The following is a 21,373-nucleotide window of genomic DNA, read 5'->3' as shown; positions in this document are numbered from 1 at the left end:
ACACAGGCCTTTATACATGTTTATAGTAACCTTTTAAAAAAATTATATGAGTGTATTACCTGCATGTACATAAGTGCACCTGTGTCGTGCAACGCCTGCAGGGGTCAGAAGAGGGCCTCAGATCTCCTGGAACTGAAGTTACAGACAGTAGTTAGACAGCCATGTGGTACTGGGAACTGAAACCAGGTCTTCTGCCAGAACAGCCAGTGCTCTTAACTGCTGAACCATCTCTTCAGCCCCCTAAAGTAACCTTTTGTTTCTTTCATAAAATTCATTTTAGCTTTAAAGTTATTTTTCAAGCCTTGCAGCCTTAACTAGAAGGTAAATTTAGAATTCCTTGGAGGCAAAAACAGATCCTAAACATTTTGTTGAGACAGGGTTTTCCTGTAACACTAGCTGGCCTGGAATTTGCTGTGTATACCAGGAGGGCCTCAATCTCACAGAAATCCACCTGCCTCTGCCTCAGAATACGCCTGGTTAGAGATAAATACTTAATCCCAGGGTCTAGAACAATATTGACAGTGAAACAACAGTAAACACTACTACTTGAATAAATAAACATCTTTTTTTTTGAGACAGGGTCTCCCTGTAGCCACGGCTGGCGTTGAACTCACAGAGATCCTCCTGCCTGGCCTATCGAGTGCTGGAGTGCTGGGATTAAAGGCGAGAGCCACCACTCCCGCCTTAGGAACACCCTTTTTATTCAGTGTCTCTTACTATTCCAGGCCTATCAGGGCCTCCACCAAACATTTCAGGCGTCCCCAGCAACGCAACACAACCTCAAAGTCCCCTGGACCATGTGATAGCCGGAAGGAGGGCAGGTCCCAGGGGACATCCGGGTTGCGGAAGGCGGGGTGACGTGCTGACGTCACGCCCTTCTCGTCCCGCTGCCCCTCCCTTTTCCGCTCTGTGACGTTCCGGGAGAGAAACTGAACGTAAACAGCGCGAGGCTTTTCGGGAGCGGGATTGTTTCACGCAGGAAGCAGGCTCCATTTTTGTGCCGCCCGCCGTCGCCATCGGTTTCCTCTCCCCTCCCCCTTGGTCGTGTCGTACCTCAGCGGGCCCAGAAGGTTGAGGCCAGGGCAGCCGGAGGCCGGAGTGCAAGGCGGGAAGGGGAACGGAGGAAGCGAGGAGGGGGTGGGCCTGGAGCGGGGGAGCGGCGCAGGCTAGGTCAACGCGGGCAGCCCGCCGGACGGACTGACGGACGGGCTCGTGCGCCTGCGGCCGCGTCTGCGGCGCCCGCGCGACTCCCGTCCCGGCGGCAGTGGCGGCGGCGGCCGCGGAGGCGGCGGCGGCGGCGGCGGCAAAAGCCGGAGGGCAGCCATGGCTGCCGACAGCCGGGAGGAGAAAGGTGAGTGCGGAGAAAGGGCTGTGGGGCGGCAGCTCAGGGGCGGGGCTGGAGATTTGGGCCTAGCGCGGAGAGGGCCGGCACCCGACGGAAGCCCCGGCCCTGTTCCTGGCGGGCTCCTGGCTGAGACCCGACCGAGGTCCGGCTCTCTGATCCCAGTTGGATCTCTACTCCCGCTGAGGCACCGGCCCGGGTCTCGGCATCTGGCTGAGGCCTGGCTTGGCGTTCTTCGCCTCCGGGAGACCTAACCACCTCCGCCAGGGCTTTACTGCGTTCCGAATCCACTCCGCACTTTCCATTTAGCCGTCCCGGGAGCGGCTAAGAGAGGGCCTGTAGTGAGTTGCAGTCCCCTAGGCTGGTTCCCTGGTAGGGCTATACGTGTGTAATACCTATTTTCAGAACCATCTTTCTGTTTGATTTAGTTTTGAGGACATTTAATGTCACAGCCCTGATAGACTAGAGAGTAGGCATGAGATTGTTGGGTTATTAATCTCAAGAAATATCTACAAGTAACTTCTGACTGTTCTGTTAAATAGAATTGCCTGTTTTTTTCCTCAAGTACTACTTTGGAAAGAGGATACTTTGAAAAAAATAATGTGGCTAAGGCCTCTTGCCATCCCCTCCACAGGTCCTAGTAACTATTTATTCGTTTAGGAATAATGTGCATACCGCCCAGAGGTTACAGCCAGGAATACATGGGTGCAGGTTATAGAGAGTTGGAGAGAGAAAATGGAAGAACTTAATGTTGCTAAGATAAAATGACGTTTCTTCAGAAATACCTCCCAGACATTTACAAGTATTAATGCAGGTTCTACAACAGTACTTCTATGGAGTGGTCTAGATTGGATGCTGCCTTGAGGTCTTTCTCAGCCTTAAGATGACCGTGGCAGTCTTGGAATAGTAAAGATGAAAATACAGCACAATTGCTGCCCTGTGTTTCTCAGATTTCTTAGGTTGTGGCTAATTAATTGGGGAGGGGTTGTTAATTGAGCTCTAAAATCAAGTTACATTAGGCCTATGGTCTTCTTTTTTCCTGGTCTCTGTGTTGAGCATGCTTCAATTAATTGCTCAAGGATAAGGACAGTTTGAGAAGTAGAATGGATGGGAATATATTTCAGATGTCTTTGTCATAAGCAGTTTTTGATTCACTAATTGTAGCTTTAAAGATTCATTCAGACTTTGTCAAGATGCACTTTATTAATATGGAGTTTTAAAGGTTGCCTTTGTAGGCAAGGTGAACTGTACACAACAAAAAAAAGTTCATTTCTCAAGAATATATTGTCTAGGGGTTGGAGAGGTGGCTCAGCAGTTAAGAGCACTGGCTGCTCTTGTAGAGAACCTGGGTTCAATTCCCAGCACCTACATCCAGGTAGCTCACAACTACAGTTGTAGGAATCTGATGTCCTCTTATGACCTTTGTGGGCTTTGCAGGTGCACTTACGTGCAGGGGATACATTCATACACTTAAAAATAATAAATATTTTAAAAAAGAATATATTGTCCATTAGAATGAACATACTTAGAGTTGGGTAGTAGACAAAAATGCACACTGAAGAAAACCAATAATTTTTGTTTTAGAAGTAGCTGTAAGTGAAGATGCAGTTCAAATACGTAAACTTTTTTATGAAGAAGCACTGGGGGACCCAGTGCCTTTTGCATACAAAAAGAGTACTGTACTGTTGAACCACATCTCAGTCATTTTTCTAAATAAGGAAGAATTGTACCTCTTTTCTGTTACAATAAGTATTTTACATGAATTTTATTTGCGTATAGTAGTCTACAAAGAGCAGTTACTTCAAAATGTATGCAAGTTTACAGTTTTGTAGATAACTTTCCATATTACCAGACTGCAGGCTCCCCCAGGGCCAGGAGTATGTTTGCCTTGTTCACAGTTATTGTGTGTATTTGGGGTGGGGGGTTGGGGGTGTTGAGACTGGGCCTCCCTGAAGCCCCAGCTGGTCTGGGACATGCTGTGTAGACTAGGCTGGCCACGATCTCACCTTCCTCTATCTTCCAGTGCTGGAATTACAGGTGTTGCCACCATGCCTGGTGTACAGGTTTCTTTTAAAGCAGTTATATCTCTATACCTTAAGTATTTATGGTTTTGAACACTATTAATTTGGGTGGGATAATAAATTCAAGTCCATGGACTTTTTGAAAGAATGCTTTCAATAATAAATGTACCTGAGGAATTCTAATGTTAAAGTACTTTGTAAGGTAACAGAAGGAACATTGCTGTAAATCTTGCTCTTTGTTTTACTCCAAGCAGGTGAATTGACAAAAAAAAAAATGAGTGATGAACTTTGGTGCCTGAGTTGGAAAATGTATTTAACTTTTTAGTTTCCTTTAAGTACTCTTACTCTGATGCGGGACCTGGACATAAATAGTATTTTATATCCTCTGACCTACAAACTTCTGTGGTTAGAACAGTGTGTCCCAGCTAGACGTTACTTTGCTACCCTGATACCTCTGGAGTTAAGGTTTGTGATCTAATATACAGTTGTGAGATTTTAGTTAAGTCATTTAAATTGTTTCAATGTCATTTTGGAATTCTTGGTACAAACATAACCATATGAAGCTAAACTACTTTGAGAACTTGTTCCTCCTTTAGTCTAAAACAAAATTCCAACAAGCAACAGAATTGTTAGACTTGTTACGCTTAATACGTTGAGATGAGAGATGAGAACAAGACTCCTAAGAATAGTGTTCATGTATTGTGCTGTGCCATCTCCCTCCACCCCCACTTTTTTTTTTTTTACTGTAGTGTCCATATACGTTAACAATGTAAATAGAAAATATTGGCAGATTGTTTCTGTATATTAGCTGTTTTGTTGTTTTTTTTTTTTTTGGCCTAGGGTCTGCCTTACCCCAGCTGGCTTGGAACTCAGTATATAGAATAGGCTGGCCTTGAACTCAGAGAGATCCACCTGCTTCTGCTTCTGGAGCGCTGGGATTAAAGGCTTAGGCCACCACACCAGTGTCATTAGCTTTTTTTTTTTTTTGAGGCCGTGTTTTTTAATTTTATTTCATGTGTATGCATGTATGTCAGTGAGTGCACCTGAGCCATGCAGTGCCTGCAGAGATCAGAAGAAGGTGTTAGATCACCTGGAACTGGAGTTACAGATGGTTGTTAGCCATCATGTGGGTGCTGGGATTCTAATCCAGGTCTTCTGCAAGAATAGCCAGTGCTCTTAACTGTTGAGCTATCTCCAACCCCATGAGACAATTTCTTTTTTATTTAATGTGTATGTGTGTATTGCCTGCATGTAGGTGAGTGTACCTGTATTGTGCAGTGCCCACAGAAGACAGAAGAGGCTGTCAGATCCCCTGGGACTGGAGTTAGGGACAGTTGTTAGCTGCCATGTGGGTGCTGGGATTTGAACCCGGGTCTTCTGCAAGAACAGCCAGTGTTCTTAACCACTAAGCCATCTCTCTAGCCCTGAGACAATATTTTTAAAAGTAACACCATTCCAAGTAAAAATCTGAATTTGCAAGTGTAATTGAAACAATAGCAAGATATAACAATACTTACATTCTTTTAACAAAACTAATCCATTTGGATTGAGTAGAATTGTGCCCTGGCCCCTGTGCTCTTAGAAAATATAGTCCTGAACTCCACAGCAATATTTGAGTTAATAATGGATTACTTGTATGATGAGGATCCTATAAGAGTATAGTGCCTTAAGGGGTTGTAGATATCTTCATCTATGAGCATAAGATGTTTACAAGATGACAGAACTACCTAAGGTTTCACACAAATTTCTCAGACACATTTTCTAGAATGTGAACACATTGATATATATGCCTGTATGAATTGAAATAGAAGTTTGATGCTTCTGTGTTACCTTTTGAAAGGAATGATGGTATCTTTTTAGCATTAGTATTATTTAGGTTTTGTAGGCATATATTCATTCTAGGATCAGGCAGATAAAGTTCTGTAAACACAGAGGCAATACTACTGTGTTTAGAGAGACCAGACATGGCCTGTATTCAGATAGTATCAGTCAATACACTGTTTCACCAGCATGAACCCAGTGTGTCTCTTGCAAAGCCTTGACATGCCTCCTTCTCTGTTTTAACAGAAGATTGCCAGGATGGCTCCAGCTGGTTGTTTGCAGGTGAGAATCTGGGTTTTTATGTTAAATATTTGGTTGGCCCTTTCTAAAACAGAACACCCAATTAAGTACTTATGCATCCGAGGTGTATAGGCACATGAAATGAGTAAGTGCTGTAATAGTCATTTTATTGATTAGTAGTACATAGCTTTTTAGTGCATTTGAATTTTAGTTCTAAATTGGAATACTATTGAATGAAATTATTTCTTTGAGCTAATTTTATTGCTCACATTTCTGAGAAAAAATTTTTTTGCAGCTTAATTTTGAAATAATTTTAGTTTTAAAATGATTCTTTTAGGGCTGTAGTTTTCTGTGTAGCATCAAAAGAAACTCAAATGTGCTTTAATTCCACAGAAATTAGGATTATTTTATAGTCCATGCATTATATCCATAGAACTTTTCTTAAAAGTGGTGTTTATTAACTTATGCTCCTTTTACTGCTAGTGTTTTGGTTTGGTTAGGGTATTATCAAATTACTATGAAGTAATTGGATGTACACATTGAATATATGCATATAGGACCTCTTCTCACCCAAGAAATTTTTTTTTCTTTTTTGAGACAGGGTCTCCCTGTAGGCCCAGCTGGCTTGGAACTTGATTCATAGACCTGCCTTCTGAGTGTGGGGATTAAGGGTTTGTGCCACCAAAGCCTGTTTGGCTGAATTTTTAATACTAGAGGTTGTTGAACATTTACAGTGATTTTCACTTGACCTATAGTTAGGTTTTGTAATCCTTGATGCTGATAATGGCCACTTCATAATAATCAGTACAAAATGACAGAAGTATGTTTAGAGTTGTTTCAGATCTTATTGGAAATTCTTTCCTAATCCCAAGCCAACCAAGCCTCATTTAACAATTTTTATGAAACTCAAGTCAGCAACTCAACAAACAGCAATTTTTAAAACCAAACGCTCTTAACATGTAGTCAAAGATACATTAATTGATATGTTGGCAGTTAACTGTAGGAAAATATTTTTGTATTCCGTAAGTAAAATTTTCTTTGTATTTCTGTAGGAACATAAAACTTAAGCAATACACTAAAACCCAGTGCAAAATACGCATGTCGTTTGTTTAGAACCAAGGCTACAGTGTAATCTTGGTGTAACATAGCAAGTGCTTCCAGAAACATTTCAGGGCTATTACATTTGAGTTTTGAATTAATTTTTTATTGCTCTGCATTCAGAAACCTTTTACTGGTGCCAAATTATTGACCATCCCATCTTGTTAAGGATTTGAGATTTACAGTTTAGAGTGCTGTGGCATAGAATATCGGTGATAAGCTTCAGGACAAAGAAAGTGATGTTAAACATTTATTAAGGTACTTTAAAGAAAGTTGTTCCAAAACTAATGACTATTTCATAGAGATTATTTCCCTATGTCAGAGTATAGTCTTTAATAAAGCATGTTCAGTGTTATATTATTTTTCTTTATAACCATTTTAAGATGAAAAATTAATCGAAACATGTACAAAGTATACTTTTATAGCCAGTGAAGGAAGTCGCCAGAGGAATCACCTTAAGTTATATAATAGGACTGGAAAGATGGCTCAGCAGTTAAGAGCATTTTCTGCTCTTATAGAGAACCAGGGTTCAAATCCCAGCACCCACATGGTAACTCACAACCGTCTTTAACTCCTGTTCCAGGGGATCTGATGCTCACTTCTCACCTTCATGGGTATCGCATGACATGGGTGCACTTAACATACTTGTAGGCATAATCCCCCCCCCCTTTTTTTTTAAAAGTTATATAATTCATTGATCTCTTAAAACTAACGGTATGTAGTGGTTTTTAAAGTGTCTTCCATTTTTGACATTTCTCCCAGCAATAAAGAGATGTATTCCTTCTCTTTGAACCTGGGCAGGCATTTATTGGTTGTCTCTTATGAATAATAAAGTACCAAGATACTGTTGCTGGGTTCTACTTAGTTTTCTGTGTTGGGACATAGCATTCAGAGACATAGCTGCCATAAAGGAATGTGACCTTAAAGAAAAATCCAAGAAGCCCCAACTGTTTTGAGGCATCTCAGCCTTTTCTTTAGCCCAAAGTGTTTGGACCAGTCTTTGGAGGCTTTTAAACTTGGCCAACATGATCATTAGACCCCTGAGAAATCCCAACCCCAGTTAATCCCTGGAACAATGAACAATAATGAAAAATAATTGTTACTACTGTAAACCAAATTTTGGGGTGATGTCATTGGAACATGGATATGCTTATTGAATAGATTTTATTCTGTGTACTAGATTTTATGTATCATGTAGCCTAAGTCATTACTATAAAAAGGTTGAAGTAGGTAGAGTTTATTAAGATCTCACCATGGTAAGGAAAGGTGTATAGGTTGAGACACTCAACATTTTCTTTCCCCAACACTGATCTATTTATTTCTTTTTGTTTGTTAAATTAGCATACAAAGTAATAGGTATCATGGCATTTCAGACAAGGTGTGTTTAAGATTCTCTCATCCTTCCCCTACCTCCCTGCCCCCCATAACCCCTTCATCTCTTTCCTCTTTGATGTATGTGTGTTAGAATTATTGTGTGATATTCTTAATGTCTGGTTAGAGGCAAAGAAACTTAAGGGTTCAGAAGATTGAATTCCCAGTACCTAGTTACTATAAGATAACTTGGATTTGTTTATCTCCTAGTTTCCTTTCCTAATAGTTTCTATTTGTATTATAAGGATGAGAGAATATAAAACATAACTTGTTTGAAATGCCATTTCAAATGCCAACAATTCTTGGTTATATACCTGCCAGTATTTGGTGGGACATAGATGTCATAGATTACACAGTAATTAAAACTGTCCCCCTCTTGTGAGGGTGTTATGATAGCTCTTCTGTATCAAGTAAATTTTATATGTTGCTGTGGATACAGAGCCAGGGCTCTCTGGTACATTACATTGAAATTTGTGCTTATTACCTTTTTTTTTTTTTTTTTTTTTTTTTTAAATAACACACCTTCTTTTTAACACCATAGGCCCACCTGGCCTGGAACTTACTAGTTAGCCCAGACTGGCCTCCTCCTCACACAGTTCTTCCTGACTGCCTCTAGAGTGCTAGGATTAAAGGAGTGTGCCACCACACCCAGCTTACTTTTTAATAGTTTCTATTTGTATCATGTCCTTTTATGTTTCATTTAAGTTTCTTTATTATTTCCCATCTAATAGATTTAGAAAGCTTGAACTCCAGATTGGTATCAGTCTGTACTAAAAAAGTATGCTTCATTAACTTCAATTTCTGAATTTCTTTTTTATTTATTATTTTTATTTTATGTGTATGAGTGTATTGCCTGCATGAATGTGGGTGCACCCTTGTTGTGCAGTGCCACGGAGGTCAGAAGAAAGCTTCAGATTCCCCTGGAACTGGAGTTAAGGACTGTTTGTAGCTGCCATGTGGGTGCTGGGAATCAAACCCGGGTCCTCTGTAAGAGGAGTCAGTGCTCTTAACTGCTGAGCCATCTCTCTAACCCCTTAAACTTTTATCTTCATTTTTGTTTTATGTATATATGTGTATTGCCTGAATGTATATGTAAGTGCACCCGTGTTGTGCAGTGTGTTTGGGCTTTGGCGCTGTTATTTTTACTTGAAATTAGTGATTTCAGAAATAGATTTGCATATCATTTTCACTATTTTACCTATTTCGTGATAGTTTTCCACAAATGGATTTGATTGTTTCAAGATCCTTCGGTTCCACTTTTATTGATTAGAGAGCTTTGAGCAGGTAATCATTAAATACCTTCCAAACTTGGATTGTTTATACCAAATCATTTAAATTCTTTAAAAGTAAATCATACAGCCTAAAATGGTGTTTGCCTCCATTCAAATCTGGAGGGATCATTAAATGATATGCAAATCTGGTGAGATATCCTTTTTGTTCTACATACCTTGACTTCAGTAACATTTAAAAAGCAAGTGAAGAAATATAACTCATGTTATATTTCTTGCATTTTAAAGTGATAAATATAGATAAATATAGCTCCTAGAGAAGCCAGTTGTAATACCATAACATATAATTTTCTAATCTTTCTTAAATAGAAACCTAGTATTTCTATTTTCTGTGTAGCTTTGCTTTTCTTACTGCTTAGTACAGGTATCTTCAGTCACTTATTTCTTTTCTGCTAATAGGAAAAAAAGTCCCATTTATAGACTCCAAGCTGTTAAATCGCATTGTGCTTTGAGTGGGCTTTGTTGTCTGTCCACAGACTGGCTATATGAATATTTTGTTTCATCAGCATTTAGAACTTTGTATATCTCTGCTAGCTTAAATTTGCAGACATTTTTATACTACAAGACTTAATATTGGCCATTAGCTTTAATGTATGGCATATACAAATCAATAGAAAGTGGCAATTCTGTGTACTTCTGAGATTTATTTTTTTCTTGTTAGTTTGAGAATAGAGAGACAAAATTGAGTTCTGTTTTTAGGATCTGTTAAATTTGTCAATTTAGGTAGAGTTGCCTTTTCTGAACAAGGTATCCTCTTTTTATTAGGAGGCTGCCAGTGTTTTAGATCGTGTAGCACAGCAATAGTTATTTTGTTTTTTGTTTTTCTGGGAACAGGGTGTTACTGTCTTGCCTAGGCTGGCCTGGAACTTGAGAACTCTTGCCTCAGTCCGCAATAATTTTTATTCTTACAACTTTACTGTCAAGGCAGCTATGCTAACTACTATACCACCAGTGCTTTGGTAACTTTATTTTGATAACAGTTTGAGGTAAAGTAGCTATAAGGGTAGTACAAAGAATTTTTGTGTGCTCTCCACCATTTGTCAAATTTGTTTGTCTCATTTTCTCTCTCTCACTCTCACTTCTGTCAATCTGTCTTTGAATATGTGCTTGCAGGCCCATGTTTTTTTGACCGTTTGTCTGTTGTGGACATGACACACATCTTTTTCACTAAATACTAATTCACTAAATACTTAATTCTTTTTTCTTAATCATACTATCAGAATTAACATTGATACTCAATACAAAAACTTACTTAGATTTCGCCAGTTTTCCAAGTTAAGCCTCATATGTATTCAGTTGTCTCTCCTGTTTCCTTTAACAAGGAATGGTTTCTTTATTTCTGGATAGACCTTCAGATACCCTCTTATATGGGTTGACTTTATGTTCTTCCTGTACAGGTTTTATTTTGTATTTTAGGTATGACCAAAGAACTGTTACTGTTCTAAGTCCAGAAGTTTCCTGATGGTGGTTTGCACCATTCTGATACTAACTTTGATTACTTGATTGAACTGGTGCCTACCATGTTTTCAGAACTTACATAGTAGAAACTCCTGGCTTGGTAGGTAACAATTACATATATCCTTTACCTTGTATTGTTTAGTGCATTTGATCCTAAAATAAGGCCTTCTTGAGGGATATGATCACTTATACTTAATACTAAAAAGAAATGGTTAATAATACTGATATTTTCCTAATTTTTCAATTTGTTTACAGATGGAGAACTTAATGTTTTAGATGATATTTTGACTGAAGTACCAGAGCAGGACGATGAACTGTATAATCCAGAGAGTGAACAAGATAAAAATGAGAAAAAAGGTAAGAGTTGTCATTTTCATTGAAATAACAGTTTAAATAAAGGAGATTTAATATCAAAAAAACCTATATGACTCCAAACATTGTGAATAAAAGTACTTCTAAAAGTATTTAAAACCTCTTAAATGTTCAGGTTTAGTTTAGCAGTTAGGAAACTGTTTTGTTTCAAATTTTTTCTGTAGTAAAAACACTTTAGACATTTAAAGCTGTTAACATCACGGAGGTTTCTCTCTCTCCCTGATGTGTATTATCTGTAAATCTTTGGTGAAATTAATGAAAACTGCAAGTACTTTTACATGTCTTTTTAAATTATACTTTAAAGGATCAAAAAGAAAAAGTGACCGAATGGAATCTACTGACACCAAGCGACAAAAGCCTTCTGCCCATTCAAGACAGTTGATTTCTAAGCCACTAAGTTCATCTGTTGGCAACAATAAAAGAATAGTTAGCACAAAAGGAAAGTCGGTCACAGATTATAAAAATGAGGAATATCAAAGATCTGAAAGAAACAAGCGTCTAGATGCTGATCGGAAAATTCGTCTATCAAGCAGTTCCTCTAGAGAACCTTATAAGAGTCAACCTGAAAAAACTTGTCCTCGGAAAAGGGATCCTGAACGAAGGACCAAATCTCCTACACCAGATGGTTCTGAGGTAGTAAATGTTATTGCAGATAATAAAACAAAGCAGTTCTTTTGAGGCTTTAGAACTATTTGTTCGTCTTGACCTTGTCTGTTATATGACTGCTGATTCCCTTTTTCTTTAAACATCAGAGAATTGGGCTTGAAGTTGATAGACGTGCAAGCAGATCCAGCCAGTCTTCAAAGGAAGAAGTGAACTCTGAAGAATATGGCTCTGACCATGAGACTGGTAGCAGTGGTTCTTCTGATGAGCAAGGCAACAACACTGAGAATGAGGAGGAAGGAGTGGAAGAAGATGGGGAGGAAGATGAAGAGGTAGAAGATGATGCAGAAGAAGATGAGGAAGTAGATGAAGATGCAGAGGAGGAGGAAGAGGAAGAGGAGGAGGAGGAAGAGGAGGAGGAGGAAGAGGAAGAGGAATATGAACAGGATGAAAGAGACCAGAAGGAGGAGGGAAATGATTATGACACACAAAGTGAGGCCAGTGATTCTGGTTCTGAGTCTGTTTCCTTCACAGATGGATCTGTCAGATCTGGTTCAGGAACGGATGGATCAGGTACTATTTATGTGAAAAGATTTGCCCCTTTTTTTTAAGGACTTCATTGGCTTTGGAGGTGATAAAGAATTGTTTCTGTTATCTCTTATAACTTAATTCTGGGCTACTGGGTATAATATGTTTAAATAATTTTAAATGAGATTTACTAATTTTGGCTGGGTGTGGTGGTGCATGACTTTAATCCCATCTTGGGAGGCAGAGGTAGACCGATCTCTGGGATCGAGGCCAGCTCAATCTAGTAGCAAGTTTCAGGTCATCTAGAGCTACAGGAAGCCTATCCCAACCGCCCCCTCCCACCCCCAAAAGGTACTTAACTGAAGAGATGAGTTGTTGGATGAGTAGTTACAGAATATTCGTTCCATCATGCTCTTTGCATATATTTTTTTCATATTATGTAATAGATAGGGCATTAGAAATGATTTGGGAGATGGGTTGGCAGTATAAATGTGAAATACTAAGCACTTGGGAGGCTGAGGCAGGAAGATTGTGAATTCGAGGATGTGTGATACCCTGTCTCAAGAACAAAACCAAAAAGCATTGCTGGTATGACTAAATTGTCAGTGATTGTGGAGATATGTGAAACCACCCATAATAGTAGAGGGTATTTTCTTAGAAGGATTGTCTTGTTAGGTAGGAACAGTGTTAGTCTTTAATGTTACTGTTAAATAATGAGGTTTATTGAAATGATTAGGGTCTGAAATAGTTTGCATTTTTAACAAGTTCCTACGTGAATCTTTTACTCTACTTCATTTTACCTTACTTTGTGGAGCATACATTTCAGATTGAATGGCAGCCCTACAATCTTATTAATAGATGCTAAAATTTTATTAATAGATTTAAGAGCTAGCTGGAACCCTGAAAATCCCTTATGTGGAACCACTTTAGACACTGCAGTAGATAATTTTTCTCATAAGGCAATTTTGATTATTAGGTGGCTGTTTTTAAATTTAAGGGAATCACAGTTGGGTATCATTTTTCTGGACTCCAATTTACTTTCTCCAGGTACTTTATCTTTTCTCGGGATTTTTTTAGTAACTTATAAAGTGACACACTGGTAGATAAAAGCTGTATTGGCTAGATGGCCTTCTTTGTGCTTTTGTCCTAAGAGTAATTAAGAGGAGGCCATGATCTTAAAGAATTGTGGAAACTTTTCATATAATATGCTGAAAGTGTCTTTGCTATTTCTCCTACTAATGCCAGGGTTGACATGACTTAGAATCAGTTGGACAGGATCTTCTGCTTGTATTTATTTTTCCTGTGTTATCGCTGAGATTATAATACTTTGATGTACTATTCTTTTTAAACAGCTTCTAGAGATGTGTTACTCTTTCAACCTAAGGAATTTAGTAATGTTAGACTCATCAGTTGTTCAGAGAGGAAAAATTAAATATGTCACAACTTTGGAAAACAAATAACCCTCCAAAAATTAGCCAGTCCTAGAAGTACCGACCTTACTGTTTTGCTCAAGAATTAGTAGAACGGCCCAGTTTCATATCTCAAGAGCACCATGGGCAAGACCCCTAGTACCTCTATTAGGGTACGTCCTAATAAACCCTTGTGCTACCCTTCCCCAAAAGAATAGAGCTCAGGATTGTACGCTCAGGCCTGAAGCCCTGCCTCATCTTTTGCTAACTGAGGATCTGTGGGACCTTGGCTTTACTTGGCTCTTTGGGTTGAGGTTTCCTAATCTGTAATTGTGACTATCTCAATGAGTGGGTGCTAAAAATTGAGAAGAAAATTCTGTTTTTTTTTTTTTTTTTTTGAGTAGTTCATTGTCGCTATGTAGTAGGACACTGTATGTGTGATCATTATTTTTTCAGCTCTTTTGCAAAGTAAATATATTCTTATCTCTTTATATTCCTTCCTATCTTCTAGCTAAAGAGTAAAGAACTTTTTCATGGTAATGAATAAAATGGCAAGAAACAGGAGAGCTTAATTCGGTTTCAGTCCTCAATACATGCTTACAAAATTTCAAATTAAACTTGATAAGAGTCCTTACATGATGGGTAATCTAAATCTTTTTCTGTGTACTGAAGATTCCCAGTTCTTTTAAATAAATACATGAACTACCATTAAGACCTAGTGATAAGTTTAATGTAAATTAAATAAAAATAATTATTCCAGGGAGGAAATGGTAGAGAGCAGAATTGAAGATACATAAGACTAAGCTTTGCATCAGAAGGGTGAAATCATTTTGGAGGCGTGTGCATGCATATGGCCTTTCCAGTTGGAAAGTTTTGAGTTCTGGTGTTCTCAAAAATCTTACCAATGAGTTTGTGATGAACAAACCACAAGATTTAGTGCATTGCTTCCTGGTGTATAGAAACGACATAGTAAATTTTATTGAAGAAAATTACATTTGTTTTACAAATCCCCTCTTGTAGAAAACTTTATTCAGTGTTGTCTTGCTTTGTAGGGTAGTTAAGTACCTAAGTGCTTGAAATGGGTGACAAGAACAAACAGTATTTTTTAACAGCATTTTTAAGTGGGACACCCGAGGAAGTTCAATGAGAAGAGATAGAAGCAATAACTAACACTTAAGAGCTGTATAAAAACTACATCTAAAGGACAAGGTTCTCTATATTGTGATAGTTTTGAAACTTGTTTGGATTTTTTGTTGTTGTTGTTGTTTTAGATGAGAAAAAAAAGGAAAGGAAGAGAGCTCGAGGCATATCACCCATTGTTTTTGACAGAAGTGGAAGTTCTGCATCAGAGTCATATGCAGGTAATCCTATTTAACATTATGCTCATTTGATTGATTGCAATCTGCTTTAGAAAGTGTGGAAGCTGTAGTTTAGTGTGAACTTGTTGATGTTCATTAGTACTGATTTTTGGCATGTTCAGTGTAATAATTCTAGAAGAAACTAAGCTTTTTCTTATTTTAATCCTGTTCTGTTACTGCTTCAGTGGAATTTCCAATTCACTTTTTTTTTCCCTTGGAAGATGATGATTCAGTGACTAGTTTTCTGAGTGGGAAATTGTTCAAATATATTTTTTTTAAAAATTCAAACAACCCAAAAAGCAAAACACTCGTACACATTGAGAAGTATTTTTTGTGTGTTTGGGTGCGCCAGGAAGAATAATATGTCTTGAATGAGAATTTTATGTGACAAGACTGTAGAAATTTTGCCTTATCTCTATTAAAGCTCAATCTGAACAAATGTACTTTGGCTAAATACAGGTTCAGAAAAGAAGCATGAGAAATTATCATCTTCCGTTCGTGCTGTCCGAAAAGGTATCATTTAAATTTGAAATTGTTTTCATTGCATGCCCCATAAAGTCATTATTTTGCCTTATTGGTTCTGCATTAATAGTTTTAATGTGGTAATGTTCCGATATAGCACAAGGGGAAAAGTATTATAAACAGCTCCATGCTCTATTTGCTTTTCAAATTGGGTATCTTAAATTACTGACAAGGATATTTTAGTTTCTGGGCATACTGATTAGGTATATACAAGCATGCACATATATTTAATACAAAACAGTATGCGATCAGTCCATAGATGAATTGACAAAAATCTATAAAACTTAAAGCCATTCTCTTACTTAAAATGTATATCTGATATATCGGAACATCACTGGCTTAGGTTTACCTTCTTGCACAATGCTGGTCGTCTTTTCTTAGCTTTGCTTTATTATATGTCGTGGCTTAGCTTTCTAGGTTGAATGGGTGATTGCTGAGTTTTTACAGTTTAACTGGGTTTTAGATGGATAATTTTAGTACAGTTTTCACTTGTTTGTGTGATAATGGTCTGTGATTAATAAATACGAATTTTTTTTTTTTCAGATCAAACCAGTAAACTCAAATATGTTCTTCAGGATGCAAGATTTTTCCTCATAAAGAGTAACAACCATGAGAATGTATCTCTTGCCAAAGCTAAGGTATTAGCTGTCAGCTCTGTTGAAACTATTCTTAAGCCAAAATGTTTAAATGAGAAGGTTGATGAGAATTACCTCCAGTAGCCTAAGATGCTTTCACTTTCATTAAAGCAATTAAAGATCTACAGTCCACTTCCTACTCACTATCTGATTTTGGCGAGTAAGGAAACCTGGTGGTAATTTGAGTTACTTACTTCATATTTTATAAATCACAGTATTTGGTGTTGAAGATTGCCTAGTTTAACTTTACACTATCATAAATCTGTTAATATTTCTATATCCAGTTGTTAATATCTTTTTTGAACAAGTAAAAGTTTCTTAGGCTAACTTATATTTATACTGATGATTGTTTTGTACTTTGAGTTCCTTTTGAAAAGAAGCCTTTCAAAAGTTCCTTTTGAAATGAACTCTCTTTATGGAGAGTTCATTCTTTAAAAGTAAGATCTCTTAATGATATATATGGAAAAGAGAGTATTAGCTTTAAAGGCTCACCCCAGACTACCAAAAGGAGTTACTGCAGGATTTTGAGGAAATAAAAGTGCATTTATGTTTTATGCCAGCTATTAAATATTTTCAGTCTTAAACAGAGGAATATTTTCAGCTGCTTGTCAGAATGTTACACATTTTTCTAACCATATTTCAGTCAATATTGATAGGTTGTATTTCTAACTTAGGTCAGTAGTTATTCATAAAACTCTACAAGTAGAAGGTAGCAAGTAAGAGCCTAGCTAGTTGCATTCTTCCTTATCTCTCCTGGGGTTAGGCTACAGTAAGTAACTAAGTACTGTAGTGTGAATGAACAGACAGCTGATGACTGTGAGGAAAAGCAGAATTTCTCTATCTTCATCTTACTATTCTGTCTGTTTTATTATGAACTGGTTAAAATATTTCGTGGTCAATAATTATGTTCCAGTTCTAGGAAAAAAACAGAGGCCTCCTCAACTTAGATAAAAAACTTCGCACTTAAAACACTAGAATTGTTCCAGGACAGCTAGGGCTACAGAGAGACCCTGTCTCAAAAAGACCAAAAAGAAAAAAAAAGCCACTAGAATTTTGACATTCTTAGTTTATGGCTTTACTACTAATCTTTTACAGTTAATTTTACTGAATTCTAGCCCATAAAATTTGCCTAATGCTTTCTCCTTGTTTACTGATTGAACTAATGATTTTGTAAAGTTGCTAGTTTCTGCTTATTTTTCCACATAATTTCCAATACTTTTTATAACCAATGAATGACTTTTATTATAGCTTTCTTAAATTTCAGACAGTGAAATCAGTAGTTTTTGGTCTTTTCCAATATAGCTATGGACATGTGCATTTCAATTTGTGATATTTACATTATTTCTGTAGGGTGTATGGTCCACATTACCTGTAAATGAGAAGAAATTAAATCTTGCATTCAGATCTGCAAGGAGTGTTATCTTAATATTTTCTGTCAGAGAAAGTGGAAAATTTCAAGGTAAGAAAAATAATTTATTTTTGGCATATAACACTATAACACTTACTAATTACATTAGCAACCTGCATACTATTTGGTAATAATTATGATTCCCTTAGGGTTTGCCAGACTGTCTTCAGAGTCACATCATGGTGGATCACCTATACACTGGGTACTTCCAGCAGGAATGAGTGCTAAAATGCTTGGAGGTGTCTTTAAAATTGACTGGATTTGCAGGTAAATTATGTGCATTAGTAGAGAAACCTGCTGTGTTTTTGAGTAGTGAACCAGTTGAGAATAATGTTAAAATATACTACGTTGATGTTAAAAATAAAGACAACATATCTTGCCATTACACTTTATGGCCTTTATAATCAAATATAGGATGCTGAGAGGAAAGAGTTACTGAGTTACCTGTACTTCAGTTGTTGGGAATATCTGGCATTTCTAGTTACATCCAATTACTCTTTGAATTGCCTGATAATTTTGGAGACTTGATTTATTGGTGGACAATTTGTTTTTAGGAACACTGCATGCTCAATATGCTGTCTATTGGTTTATTACATGTATATGAGTGTATTGCCTGTATGTGTGTAAGTGAATACATGTTGTGCAGTGCCCTCAGACGTCAGAAGAGGGTGTGGGATCCCATGATTGTTAGCTGCCATGTGGGTGCTGGGAATGGAACCCAGGTCCTCTGCAAGAGCATCCAGCTCTTCTAACCACTGAGCAATTTCTCCAGACCCAAGTATCTGTTATTTTTAAAAACAGGATTAAAATTAAACTATGTTTATTAGAAAATTAAAGTTTTATTTATTTATTTTTTTTGAGGCAGAGTCTCCTTTTATTTACAGCTGGCCTGGAGCATACTATAGACTAGGCTTACCTTGATCTCACAGAGATCTGCCTGTGCAACCACCATGCCTAGACAGAAAAATAAATTTTTGTAACACTGAGTTATTAAGCCAAGTTTTCGTGGCATAGTAAAATTATTACCTGTAAAATTAAATATCGAATCATGAATTCTCTGTTACTTAGAAGTTGACCATGAATATTGGATTTTGAAGGACCTAGAAGCATTAGTTTTGCATAAATAACAAAGTTAGGTATGGTGGCTCTCACCTGTGATACCAACATTTGGGTAGCTGAAGGAGGGGGATTAGTGCGCTCAAGGCTGTCATAGACTACATAGTAGGACTGACTTAATAAACCAAAAGAGAAGTACAGAAGGAAAAATGATGTTTCATTCATGAAGACAGCATAAGAGGAGCATGGAAACATAGCATTGAGGTTGTATGAATGCAATAGAGAACTAACTTTTAAAATTTTTTATTGAGTTTTTGTGCATTTCCTATAATCTTAATCAAATTTAAACCCCTTCCCTTGCCACATGTCCCCATCCCCCCACCATATTTTAGGTATTCTATCATATATGTTAAGTCCTATCTGGTAAAGCATTGTGGGGTTTTTGTTTGGTTTTTTTTTTTTTTGGTCTTTTTGAGACAGGCTAGCCTTAGCTAGCCTGGAACTCACAGAAATTGGCCTGCTTGTGCCTCCAGAGTGCTGGGATAAAAGGCATACCACCATGCCCAGCACCAGTCAAGCTTTTGTACCCATATGTCCCTCTGTGCAAGTCCATCCACTGGAGTCAGCATATCTAGAGTCACTTACTTGAAGTAATCATTTGCCAATAGTCTTTGGCTAGGGTTGGGACCTGTTGCCCACTTCCCCCATTCTGAGTTTTTGTCTAAGTGAGTCATATTGGCTCTTGTGCATGCTGTCACCACAAGTTCATAAGCAAGTTCCCAGAGGCCTGGAAGCCTTTGCTTCCCTATGTTCATGTACCAACCCTGGCTCCTACAATTTTTCTTTCCCTTCTTCATCAGTGGTCCCTGAGCCATGGGTAGGTGAGGTTTAGTATAGGAGTCCTATCCAGGGTTACATACCATACAGTCTCTTGCTCTCTAAAACTTTGTCCGTTAAGGACTTCTCTGCGCATCACAAACTGTTGTATAAGGAGGTTTCACTGTTGAGACTTGAGGAATGTGTTAGTGTTCTCTCTACGTCCTGTTCTGCTGTATTTCATGAGCCTTAGGTGTAGAGATTCCACTGTAGATGTGTCACTTAGGACATCTCACAGACATATTTTCTGTGTGTGACCAGTTGTGGAACTGTAATAGCCTTCATCTGTTGCAAAAAGAAGCTTCTTTGATCAGTAGTGTACAGTATACTTGTCTGTAAATATAAGGATCCATATTTAGCATACAGAAAGAAATTTCATTTGTCTATAGATATGACAGGGCTTTCTCTGGGATCTGTGACCTCCAAATAAGGGAGAAAGAAATTTCATTTGTCTATAGATATGACAGGGCTTTCTCTGGGATCTGTGACCTCTCCAGCCTGTGTATTTGGCTATATTTACAGTACTACCCTTGAGTTGCCTCCCATTGATACCGCTTTAAGTCCAATTAGCTGTTAATTACCTTCTAGATCAAAGTGCCACTACTGCACCAATAGAGATAGTTTGTTGTGCCAGTTGTTGTGGTTATTAGATTTTACAGTTGGACTGGAGCATCGATTGATTTTTTTCTCCCTTATTAGTTTGCATAGTATCCTGTAGAACTATGAGAGCTGGTGTTCAGGGGGAAGGCTTCCAGGTCAGTTACAGCTCCATTGGGAAGCTACCTCTTTAAATGAATCAGATAGTTATGTAAAAGAGAAGAGCCAAAGGTAAAGAAGATTAAGGTGAACCAGCCTAAGCTTATATATACTCTAGCTAGGACTATGATGAAGATAATCTTTAGATTATCCGGAGATACTATATAAGGTTGCTTATGAATGGAGAAGTGAAAAACTTTGCAAATCACATTCAGTCTATCATTGCTTTATAGCAAATATTGAAAAGTGTCTAAATTTTTATAAATGTAAAATTGGTTAGGTAAAGAATGGTTTGTCTCTTAGGTACAATATTTTTCAAAAATGATTGTTCGTGTAATAACATAAAAATAGAATACATTAAAATGATATAATTGCAATATTGGAATATAGAGTGTTGGGGTGAGAAATTCTCCCTCTCTTGCCCCATCCTTCCCTGGTTTATAAATGTACAGTTCATTCAAAATTATAAATTGACTTACAAACTTTAAAAATTGGTGAGATGGCTCAGTGAGTAAAGGCATTTGCTGCCATGCCTGACAACTTCGTTTGATCCTTGGCACCTATAATGTGGAATGAGAACTGAGTCCTACAAGTTGTTCTGACCTCTTGTATGCTGCACGTACATCTCAAACACATACAGTCACAATGAATATTAAGTTTTTTAAATTTGGCGATATGATTATCTTTAATCTGGGACATTTAAAAAGGTTGTAATTATTTATTTGCATGTGTATAATTGTAAAAACTGAAGGAAACATTGATGTCATTGTAGAATATTTGGAGATGATGCTTTTTTGAGAACAGGAGACAATTACTCATTTTTAGGATTTTAGATTGCAATAGGTTCTATTTTGAATATTACTTGTATTACCTAAGCTTAGCATAATTTCTCAAATATTCATCTAGGATTAAATTTATTGACTTGTTTTACTGTCAGTTCTTTCTCATCCATTCCAAATAACCCATTTGTCTTTCCATTGTTTCTTTTAACTTTAATGACCAACCCATTATTTAGCATAGAAGAGGCTGTACCACATTTGATACTCTTTTGTTAGGTTGCCGCAGGTTGAGTGGCTTAAGTCATAGTATTTCCATATTGTCTAGGTCATTCATAGCGAAGATATGTCATAGCTGTACTCTTCATACCATCTGTTCTGGATGTCTGTTCTGTAACAGATAGTGAGAAGAAAGATTAAAGAGCATATGGTGC

General features: G+C 37.6%; 1 protein-coding gene across 1 annotated transcript; it reads left to right on the top strand.

Moving 5' to 3' along the window:
- Positions 1-1,215: 1,215 nt before the first annotated feature.
- On the top strand, positions 1,216-17,742 carry Ythdc1 (YTH domain containing 1; the record flags this gene model as incomplete). The annotated part of the gene is given in 10 exon segments (XM_008853818.3): positions 1,216-1,351; positions 5,431-5,466; positions 10,896-10,997; positions 11,317-11,645; positions 11,765-12,188; positions 14,824-14,913; positions 15,370-15,423; positions 15,976-16,070; positions 17,418-17,526; positions 17,625-17,742. Coding segments are annotated over 10 exon segments (1,385 nt in total), but the record flags the coding sequence as incomplete, so codon positions are not given.
- Between the last annotated feature and the right edge of the window lie 3,631 nt (positions 17,743-21,373).

This window comes from Nannospalax galili, unplaced genomic scaffold, assembly GCF_000622305.1.
Source record: "Nannospalax galili isolate Female #2095 unplaced genomic scaffold, S.galili_v1.0 scaffold547, whole genome shotgun sequence".
NCBI lineage: Eukaryota > Metazoa > Chordata > Mammalia > Rodentia > Spalacidae > Nannospalax > Nannospalax galili.
This window is presented reverse-complemented; position numbering and strand designations above follow the sequence as displayed.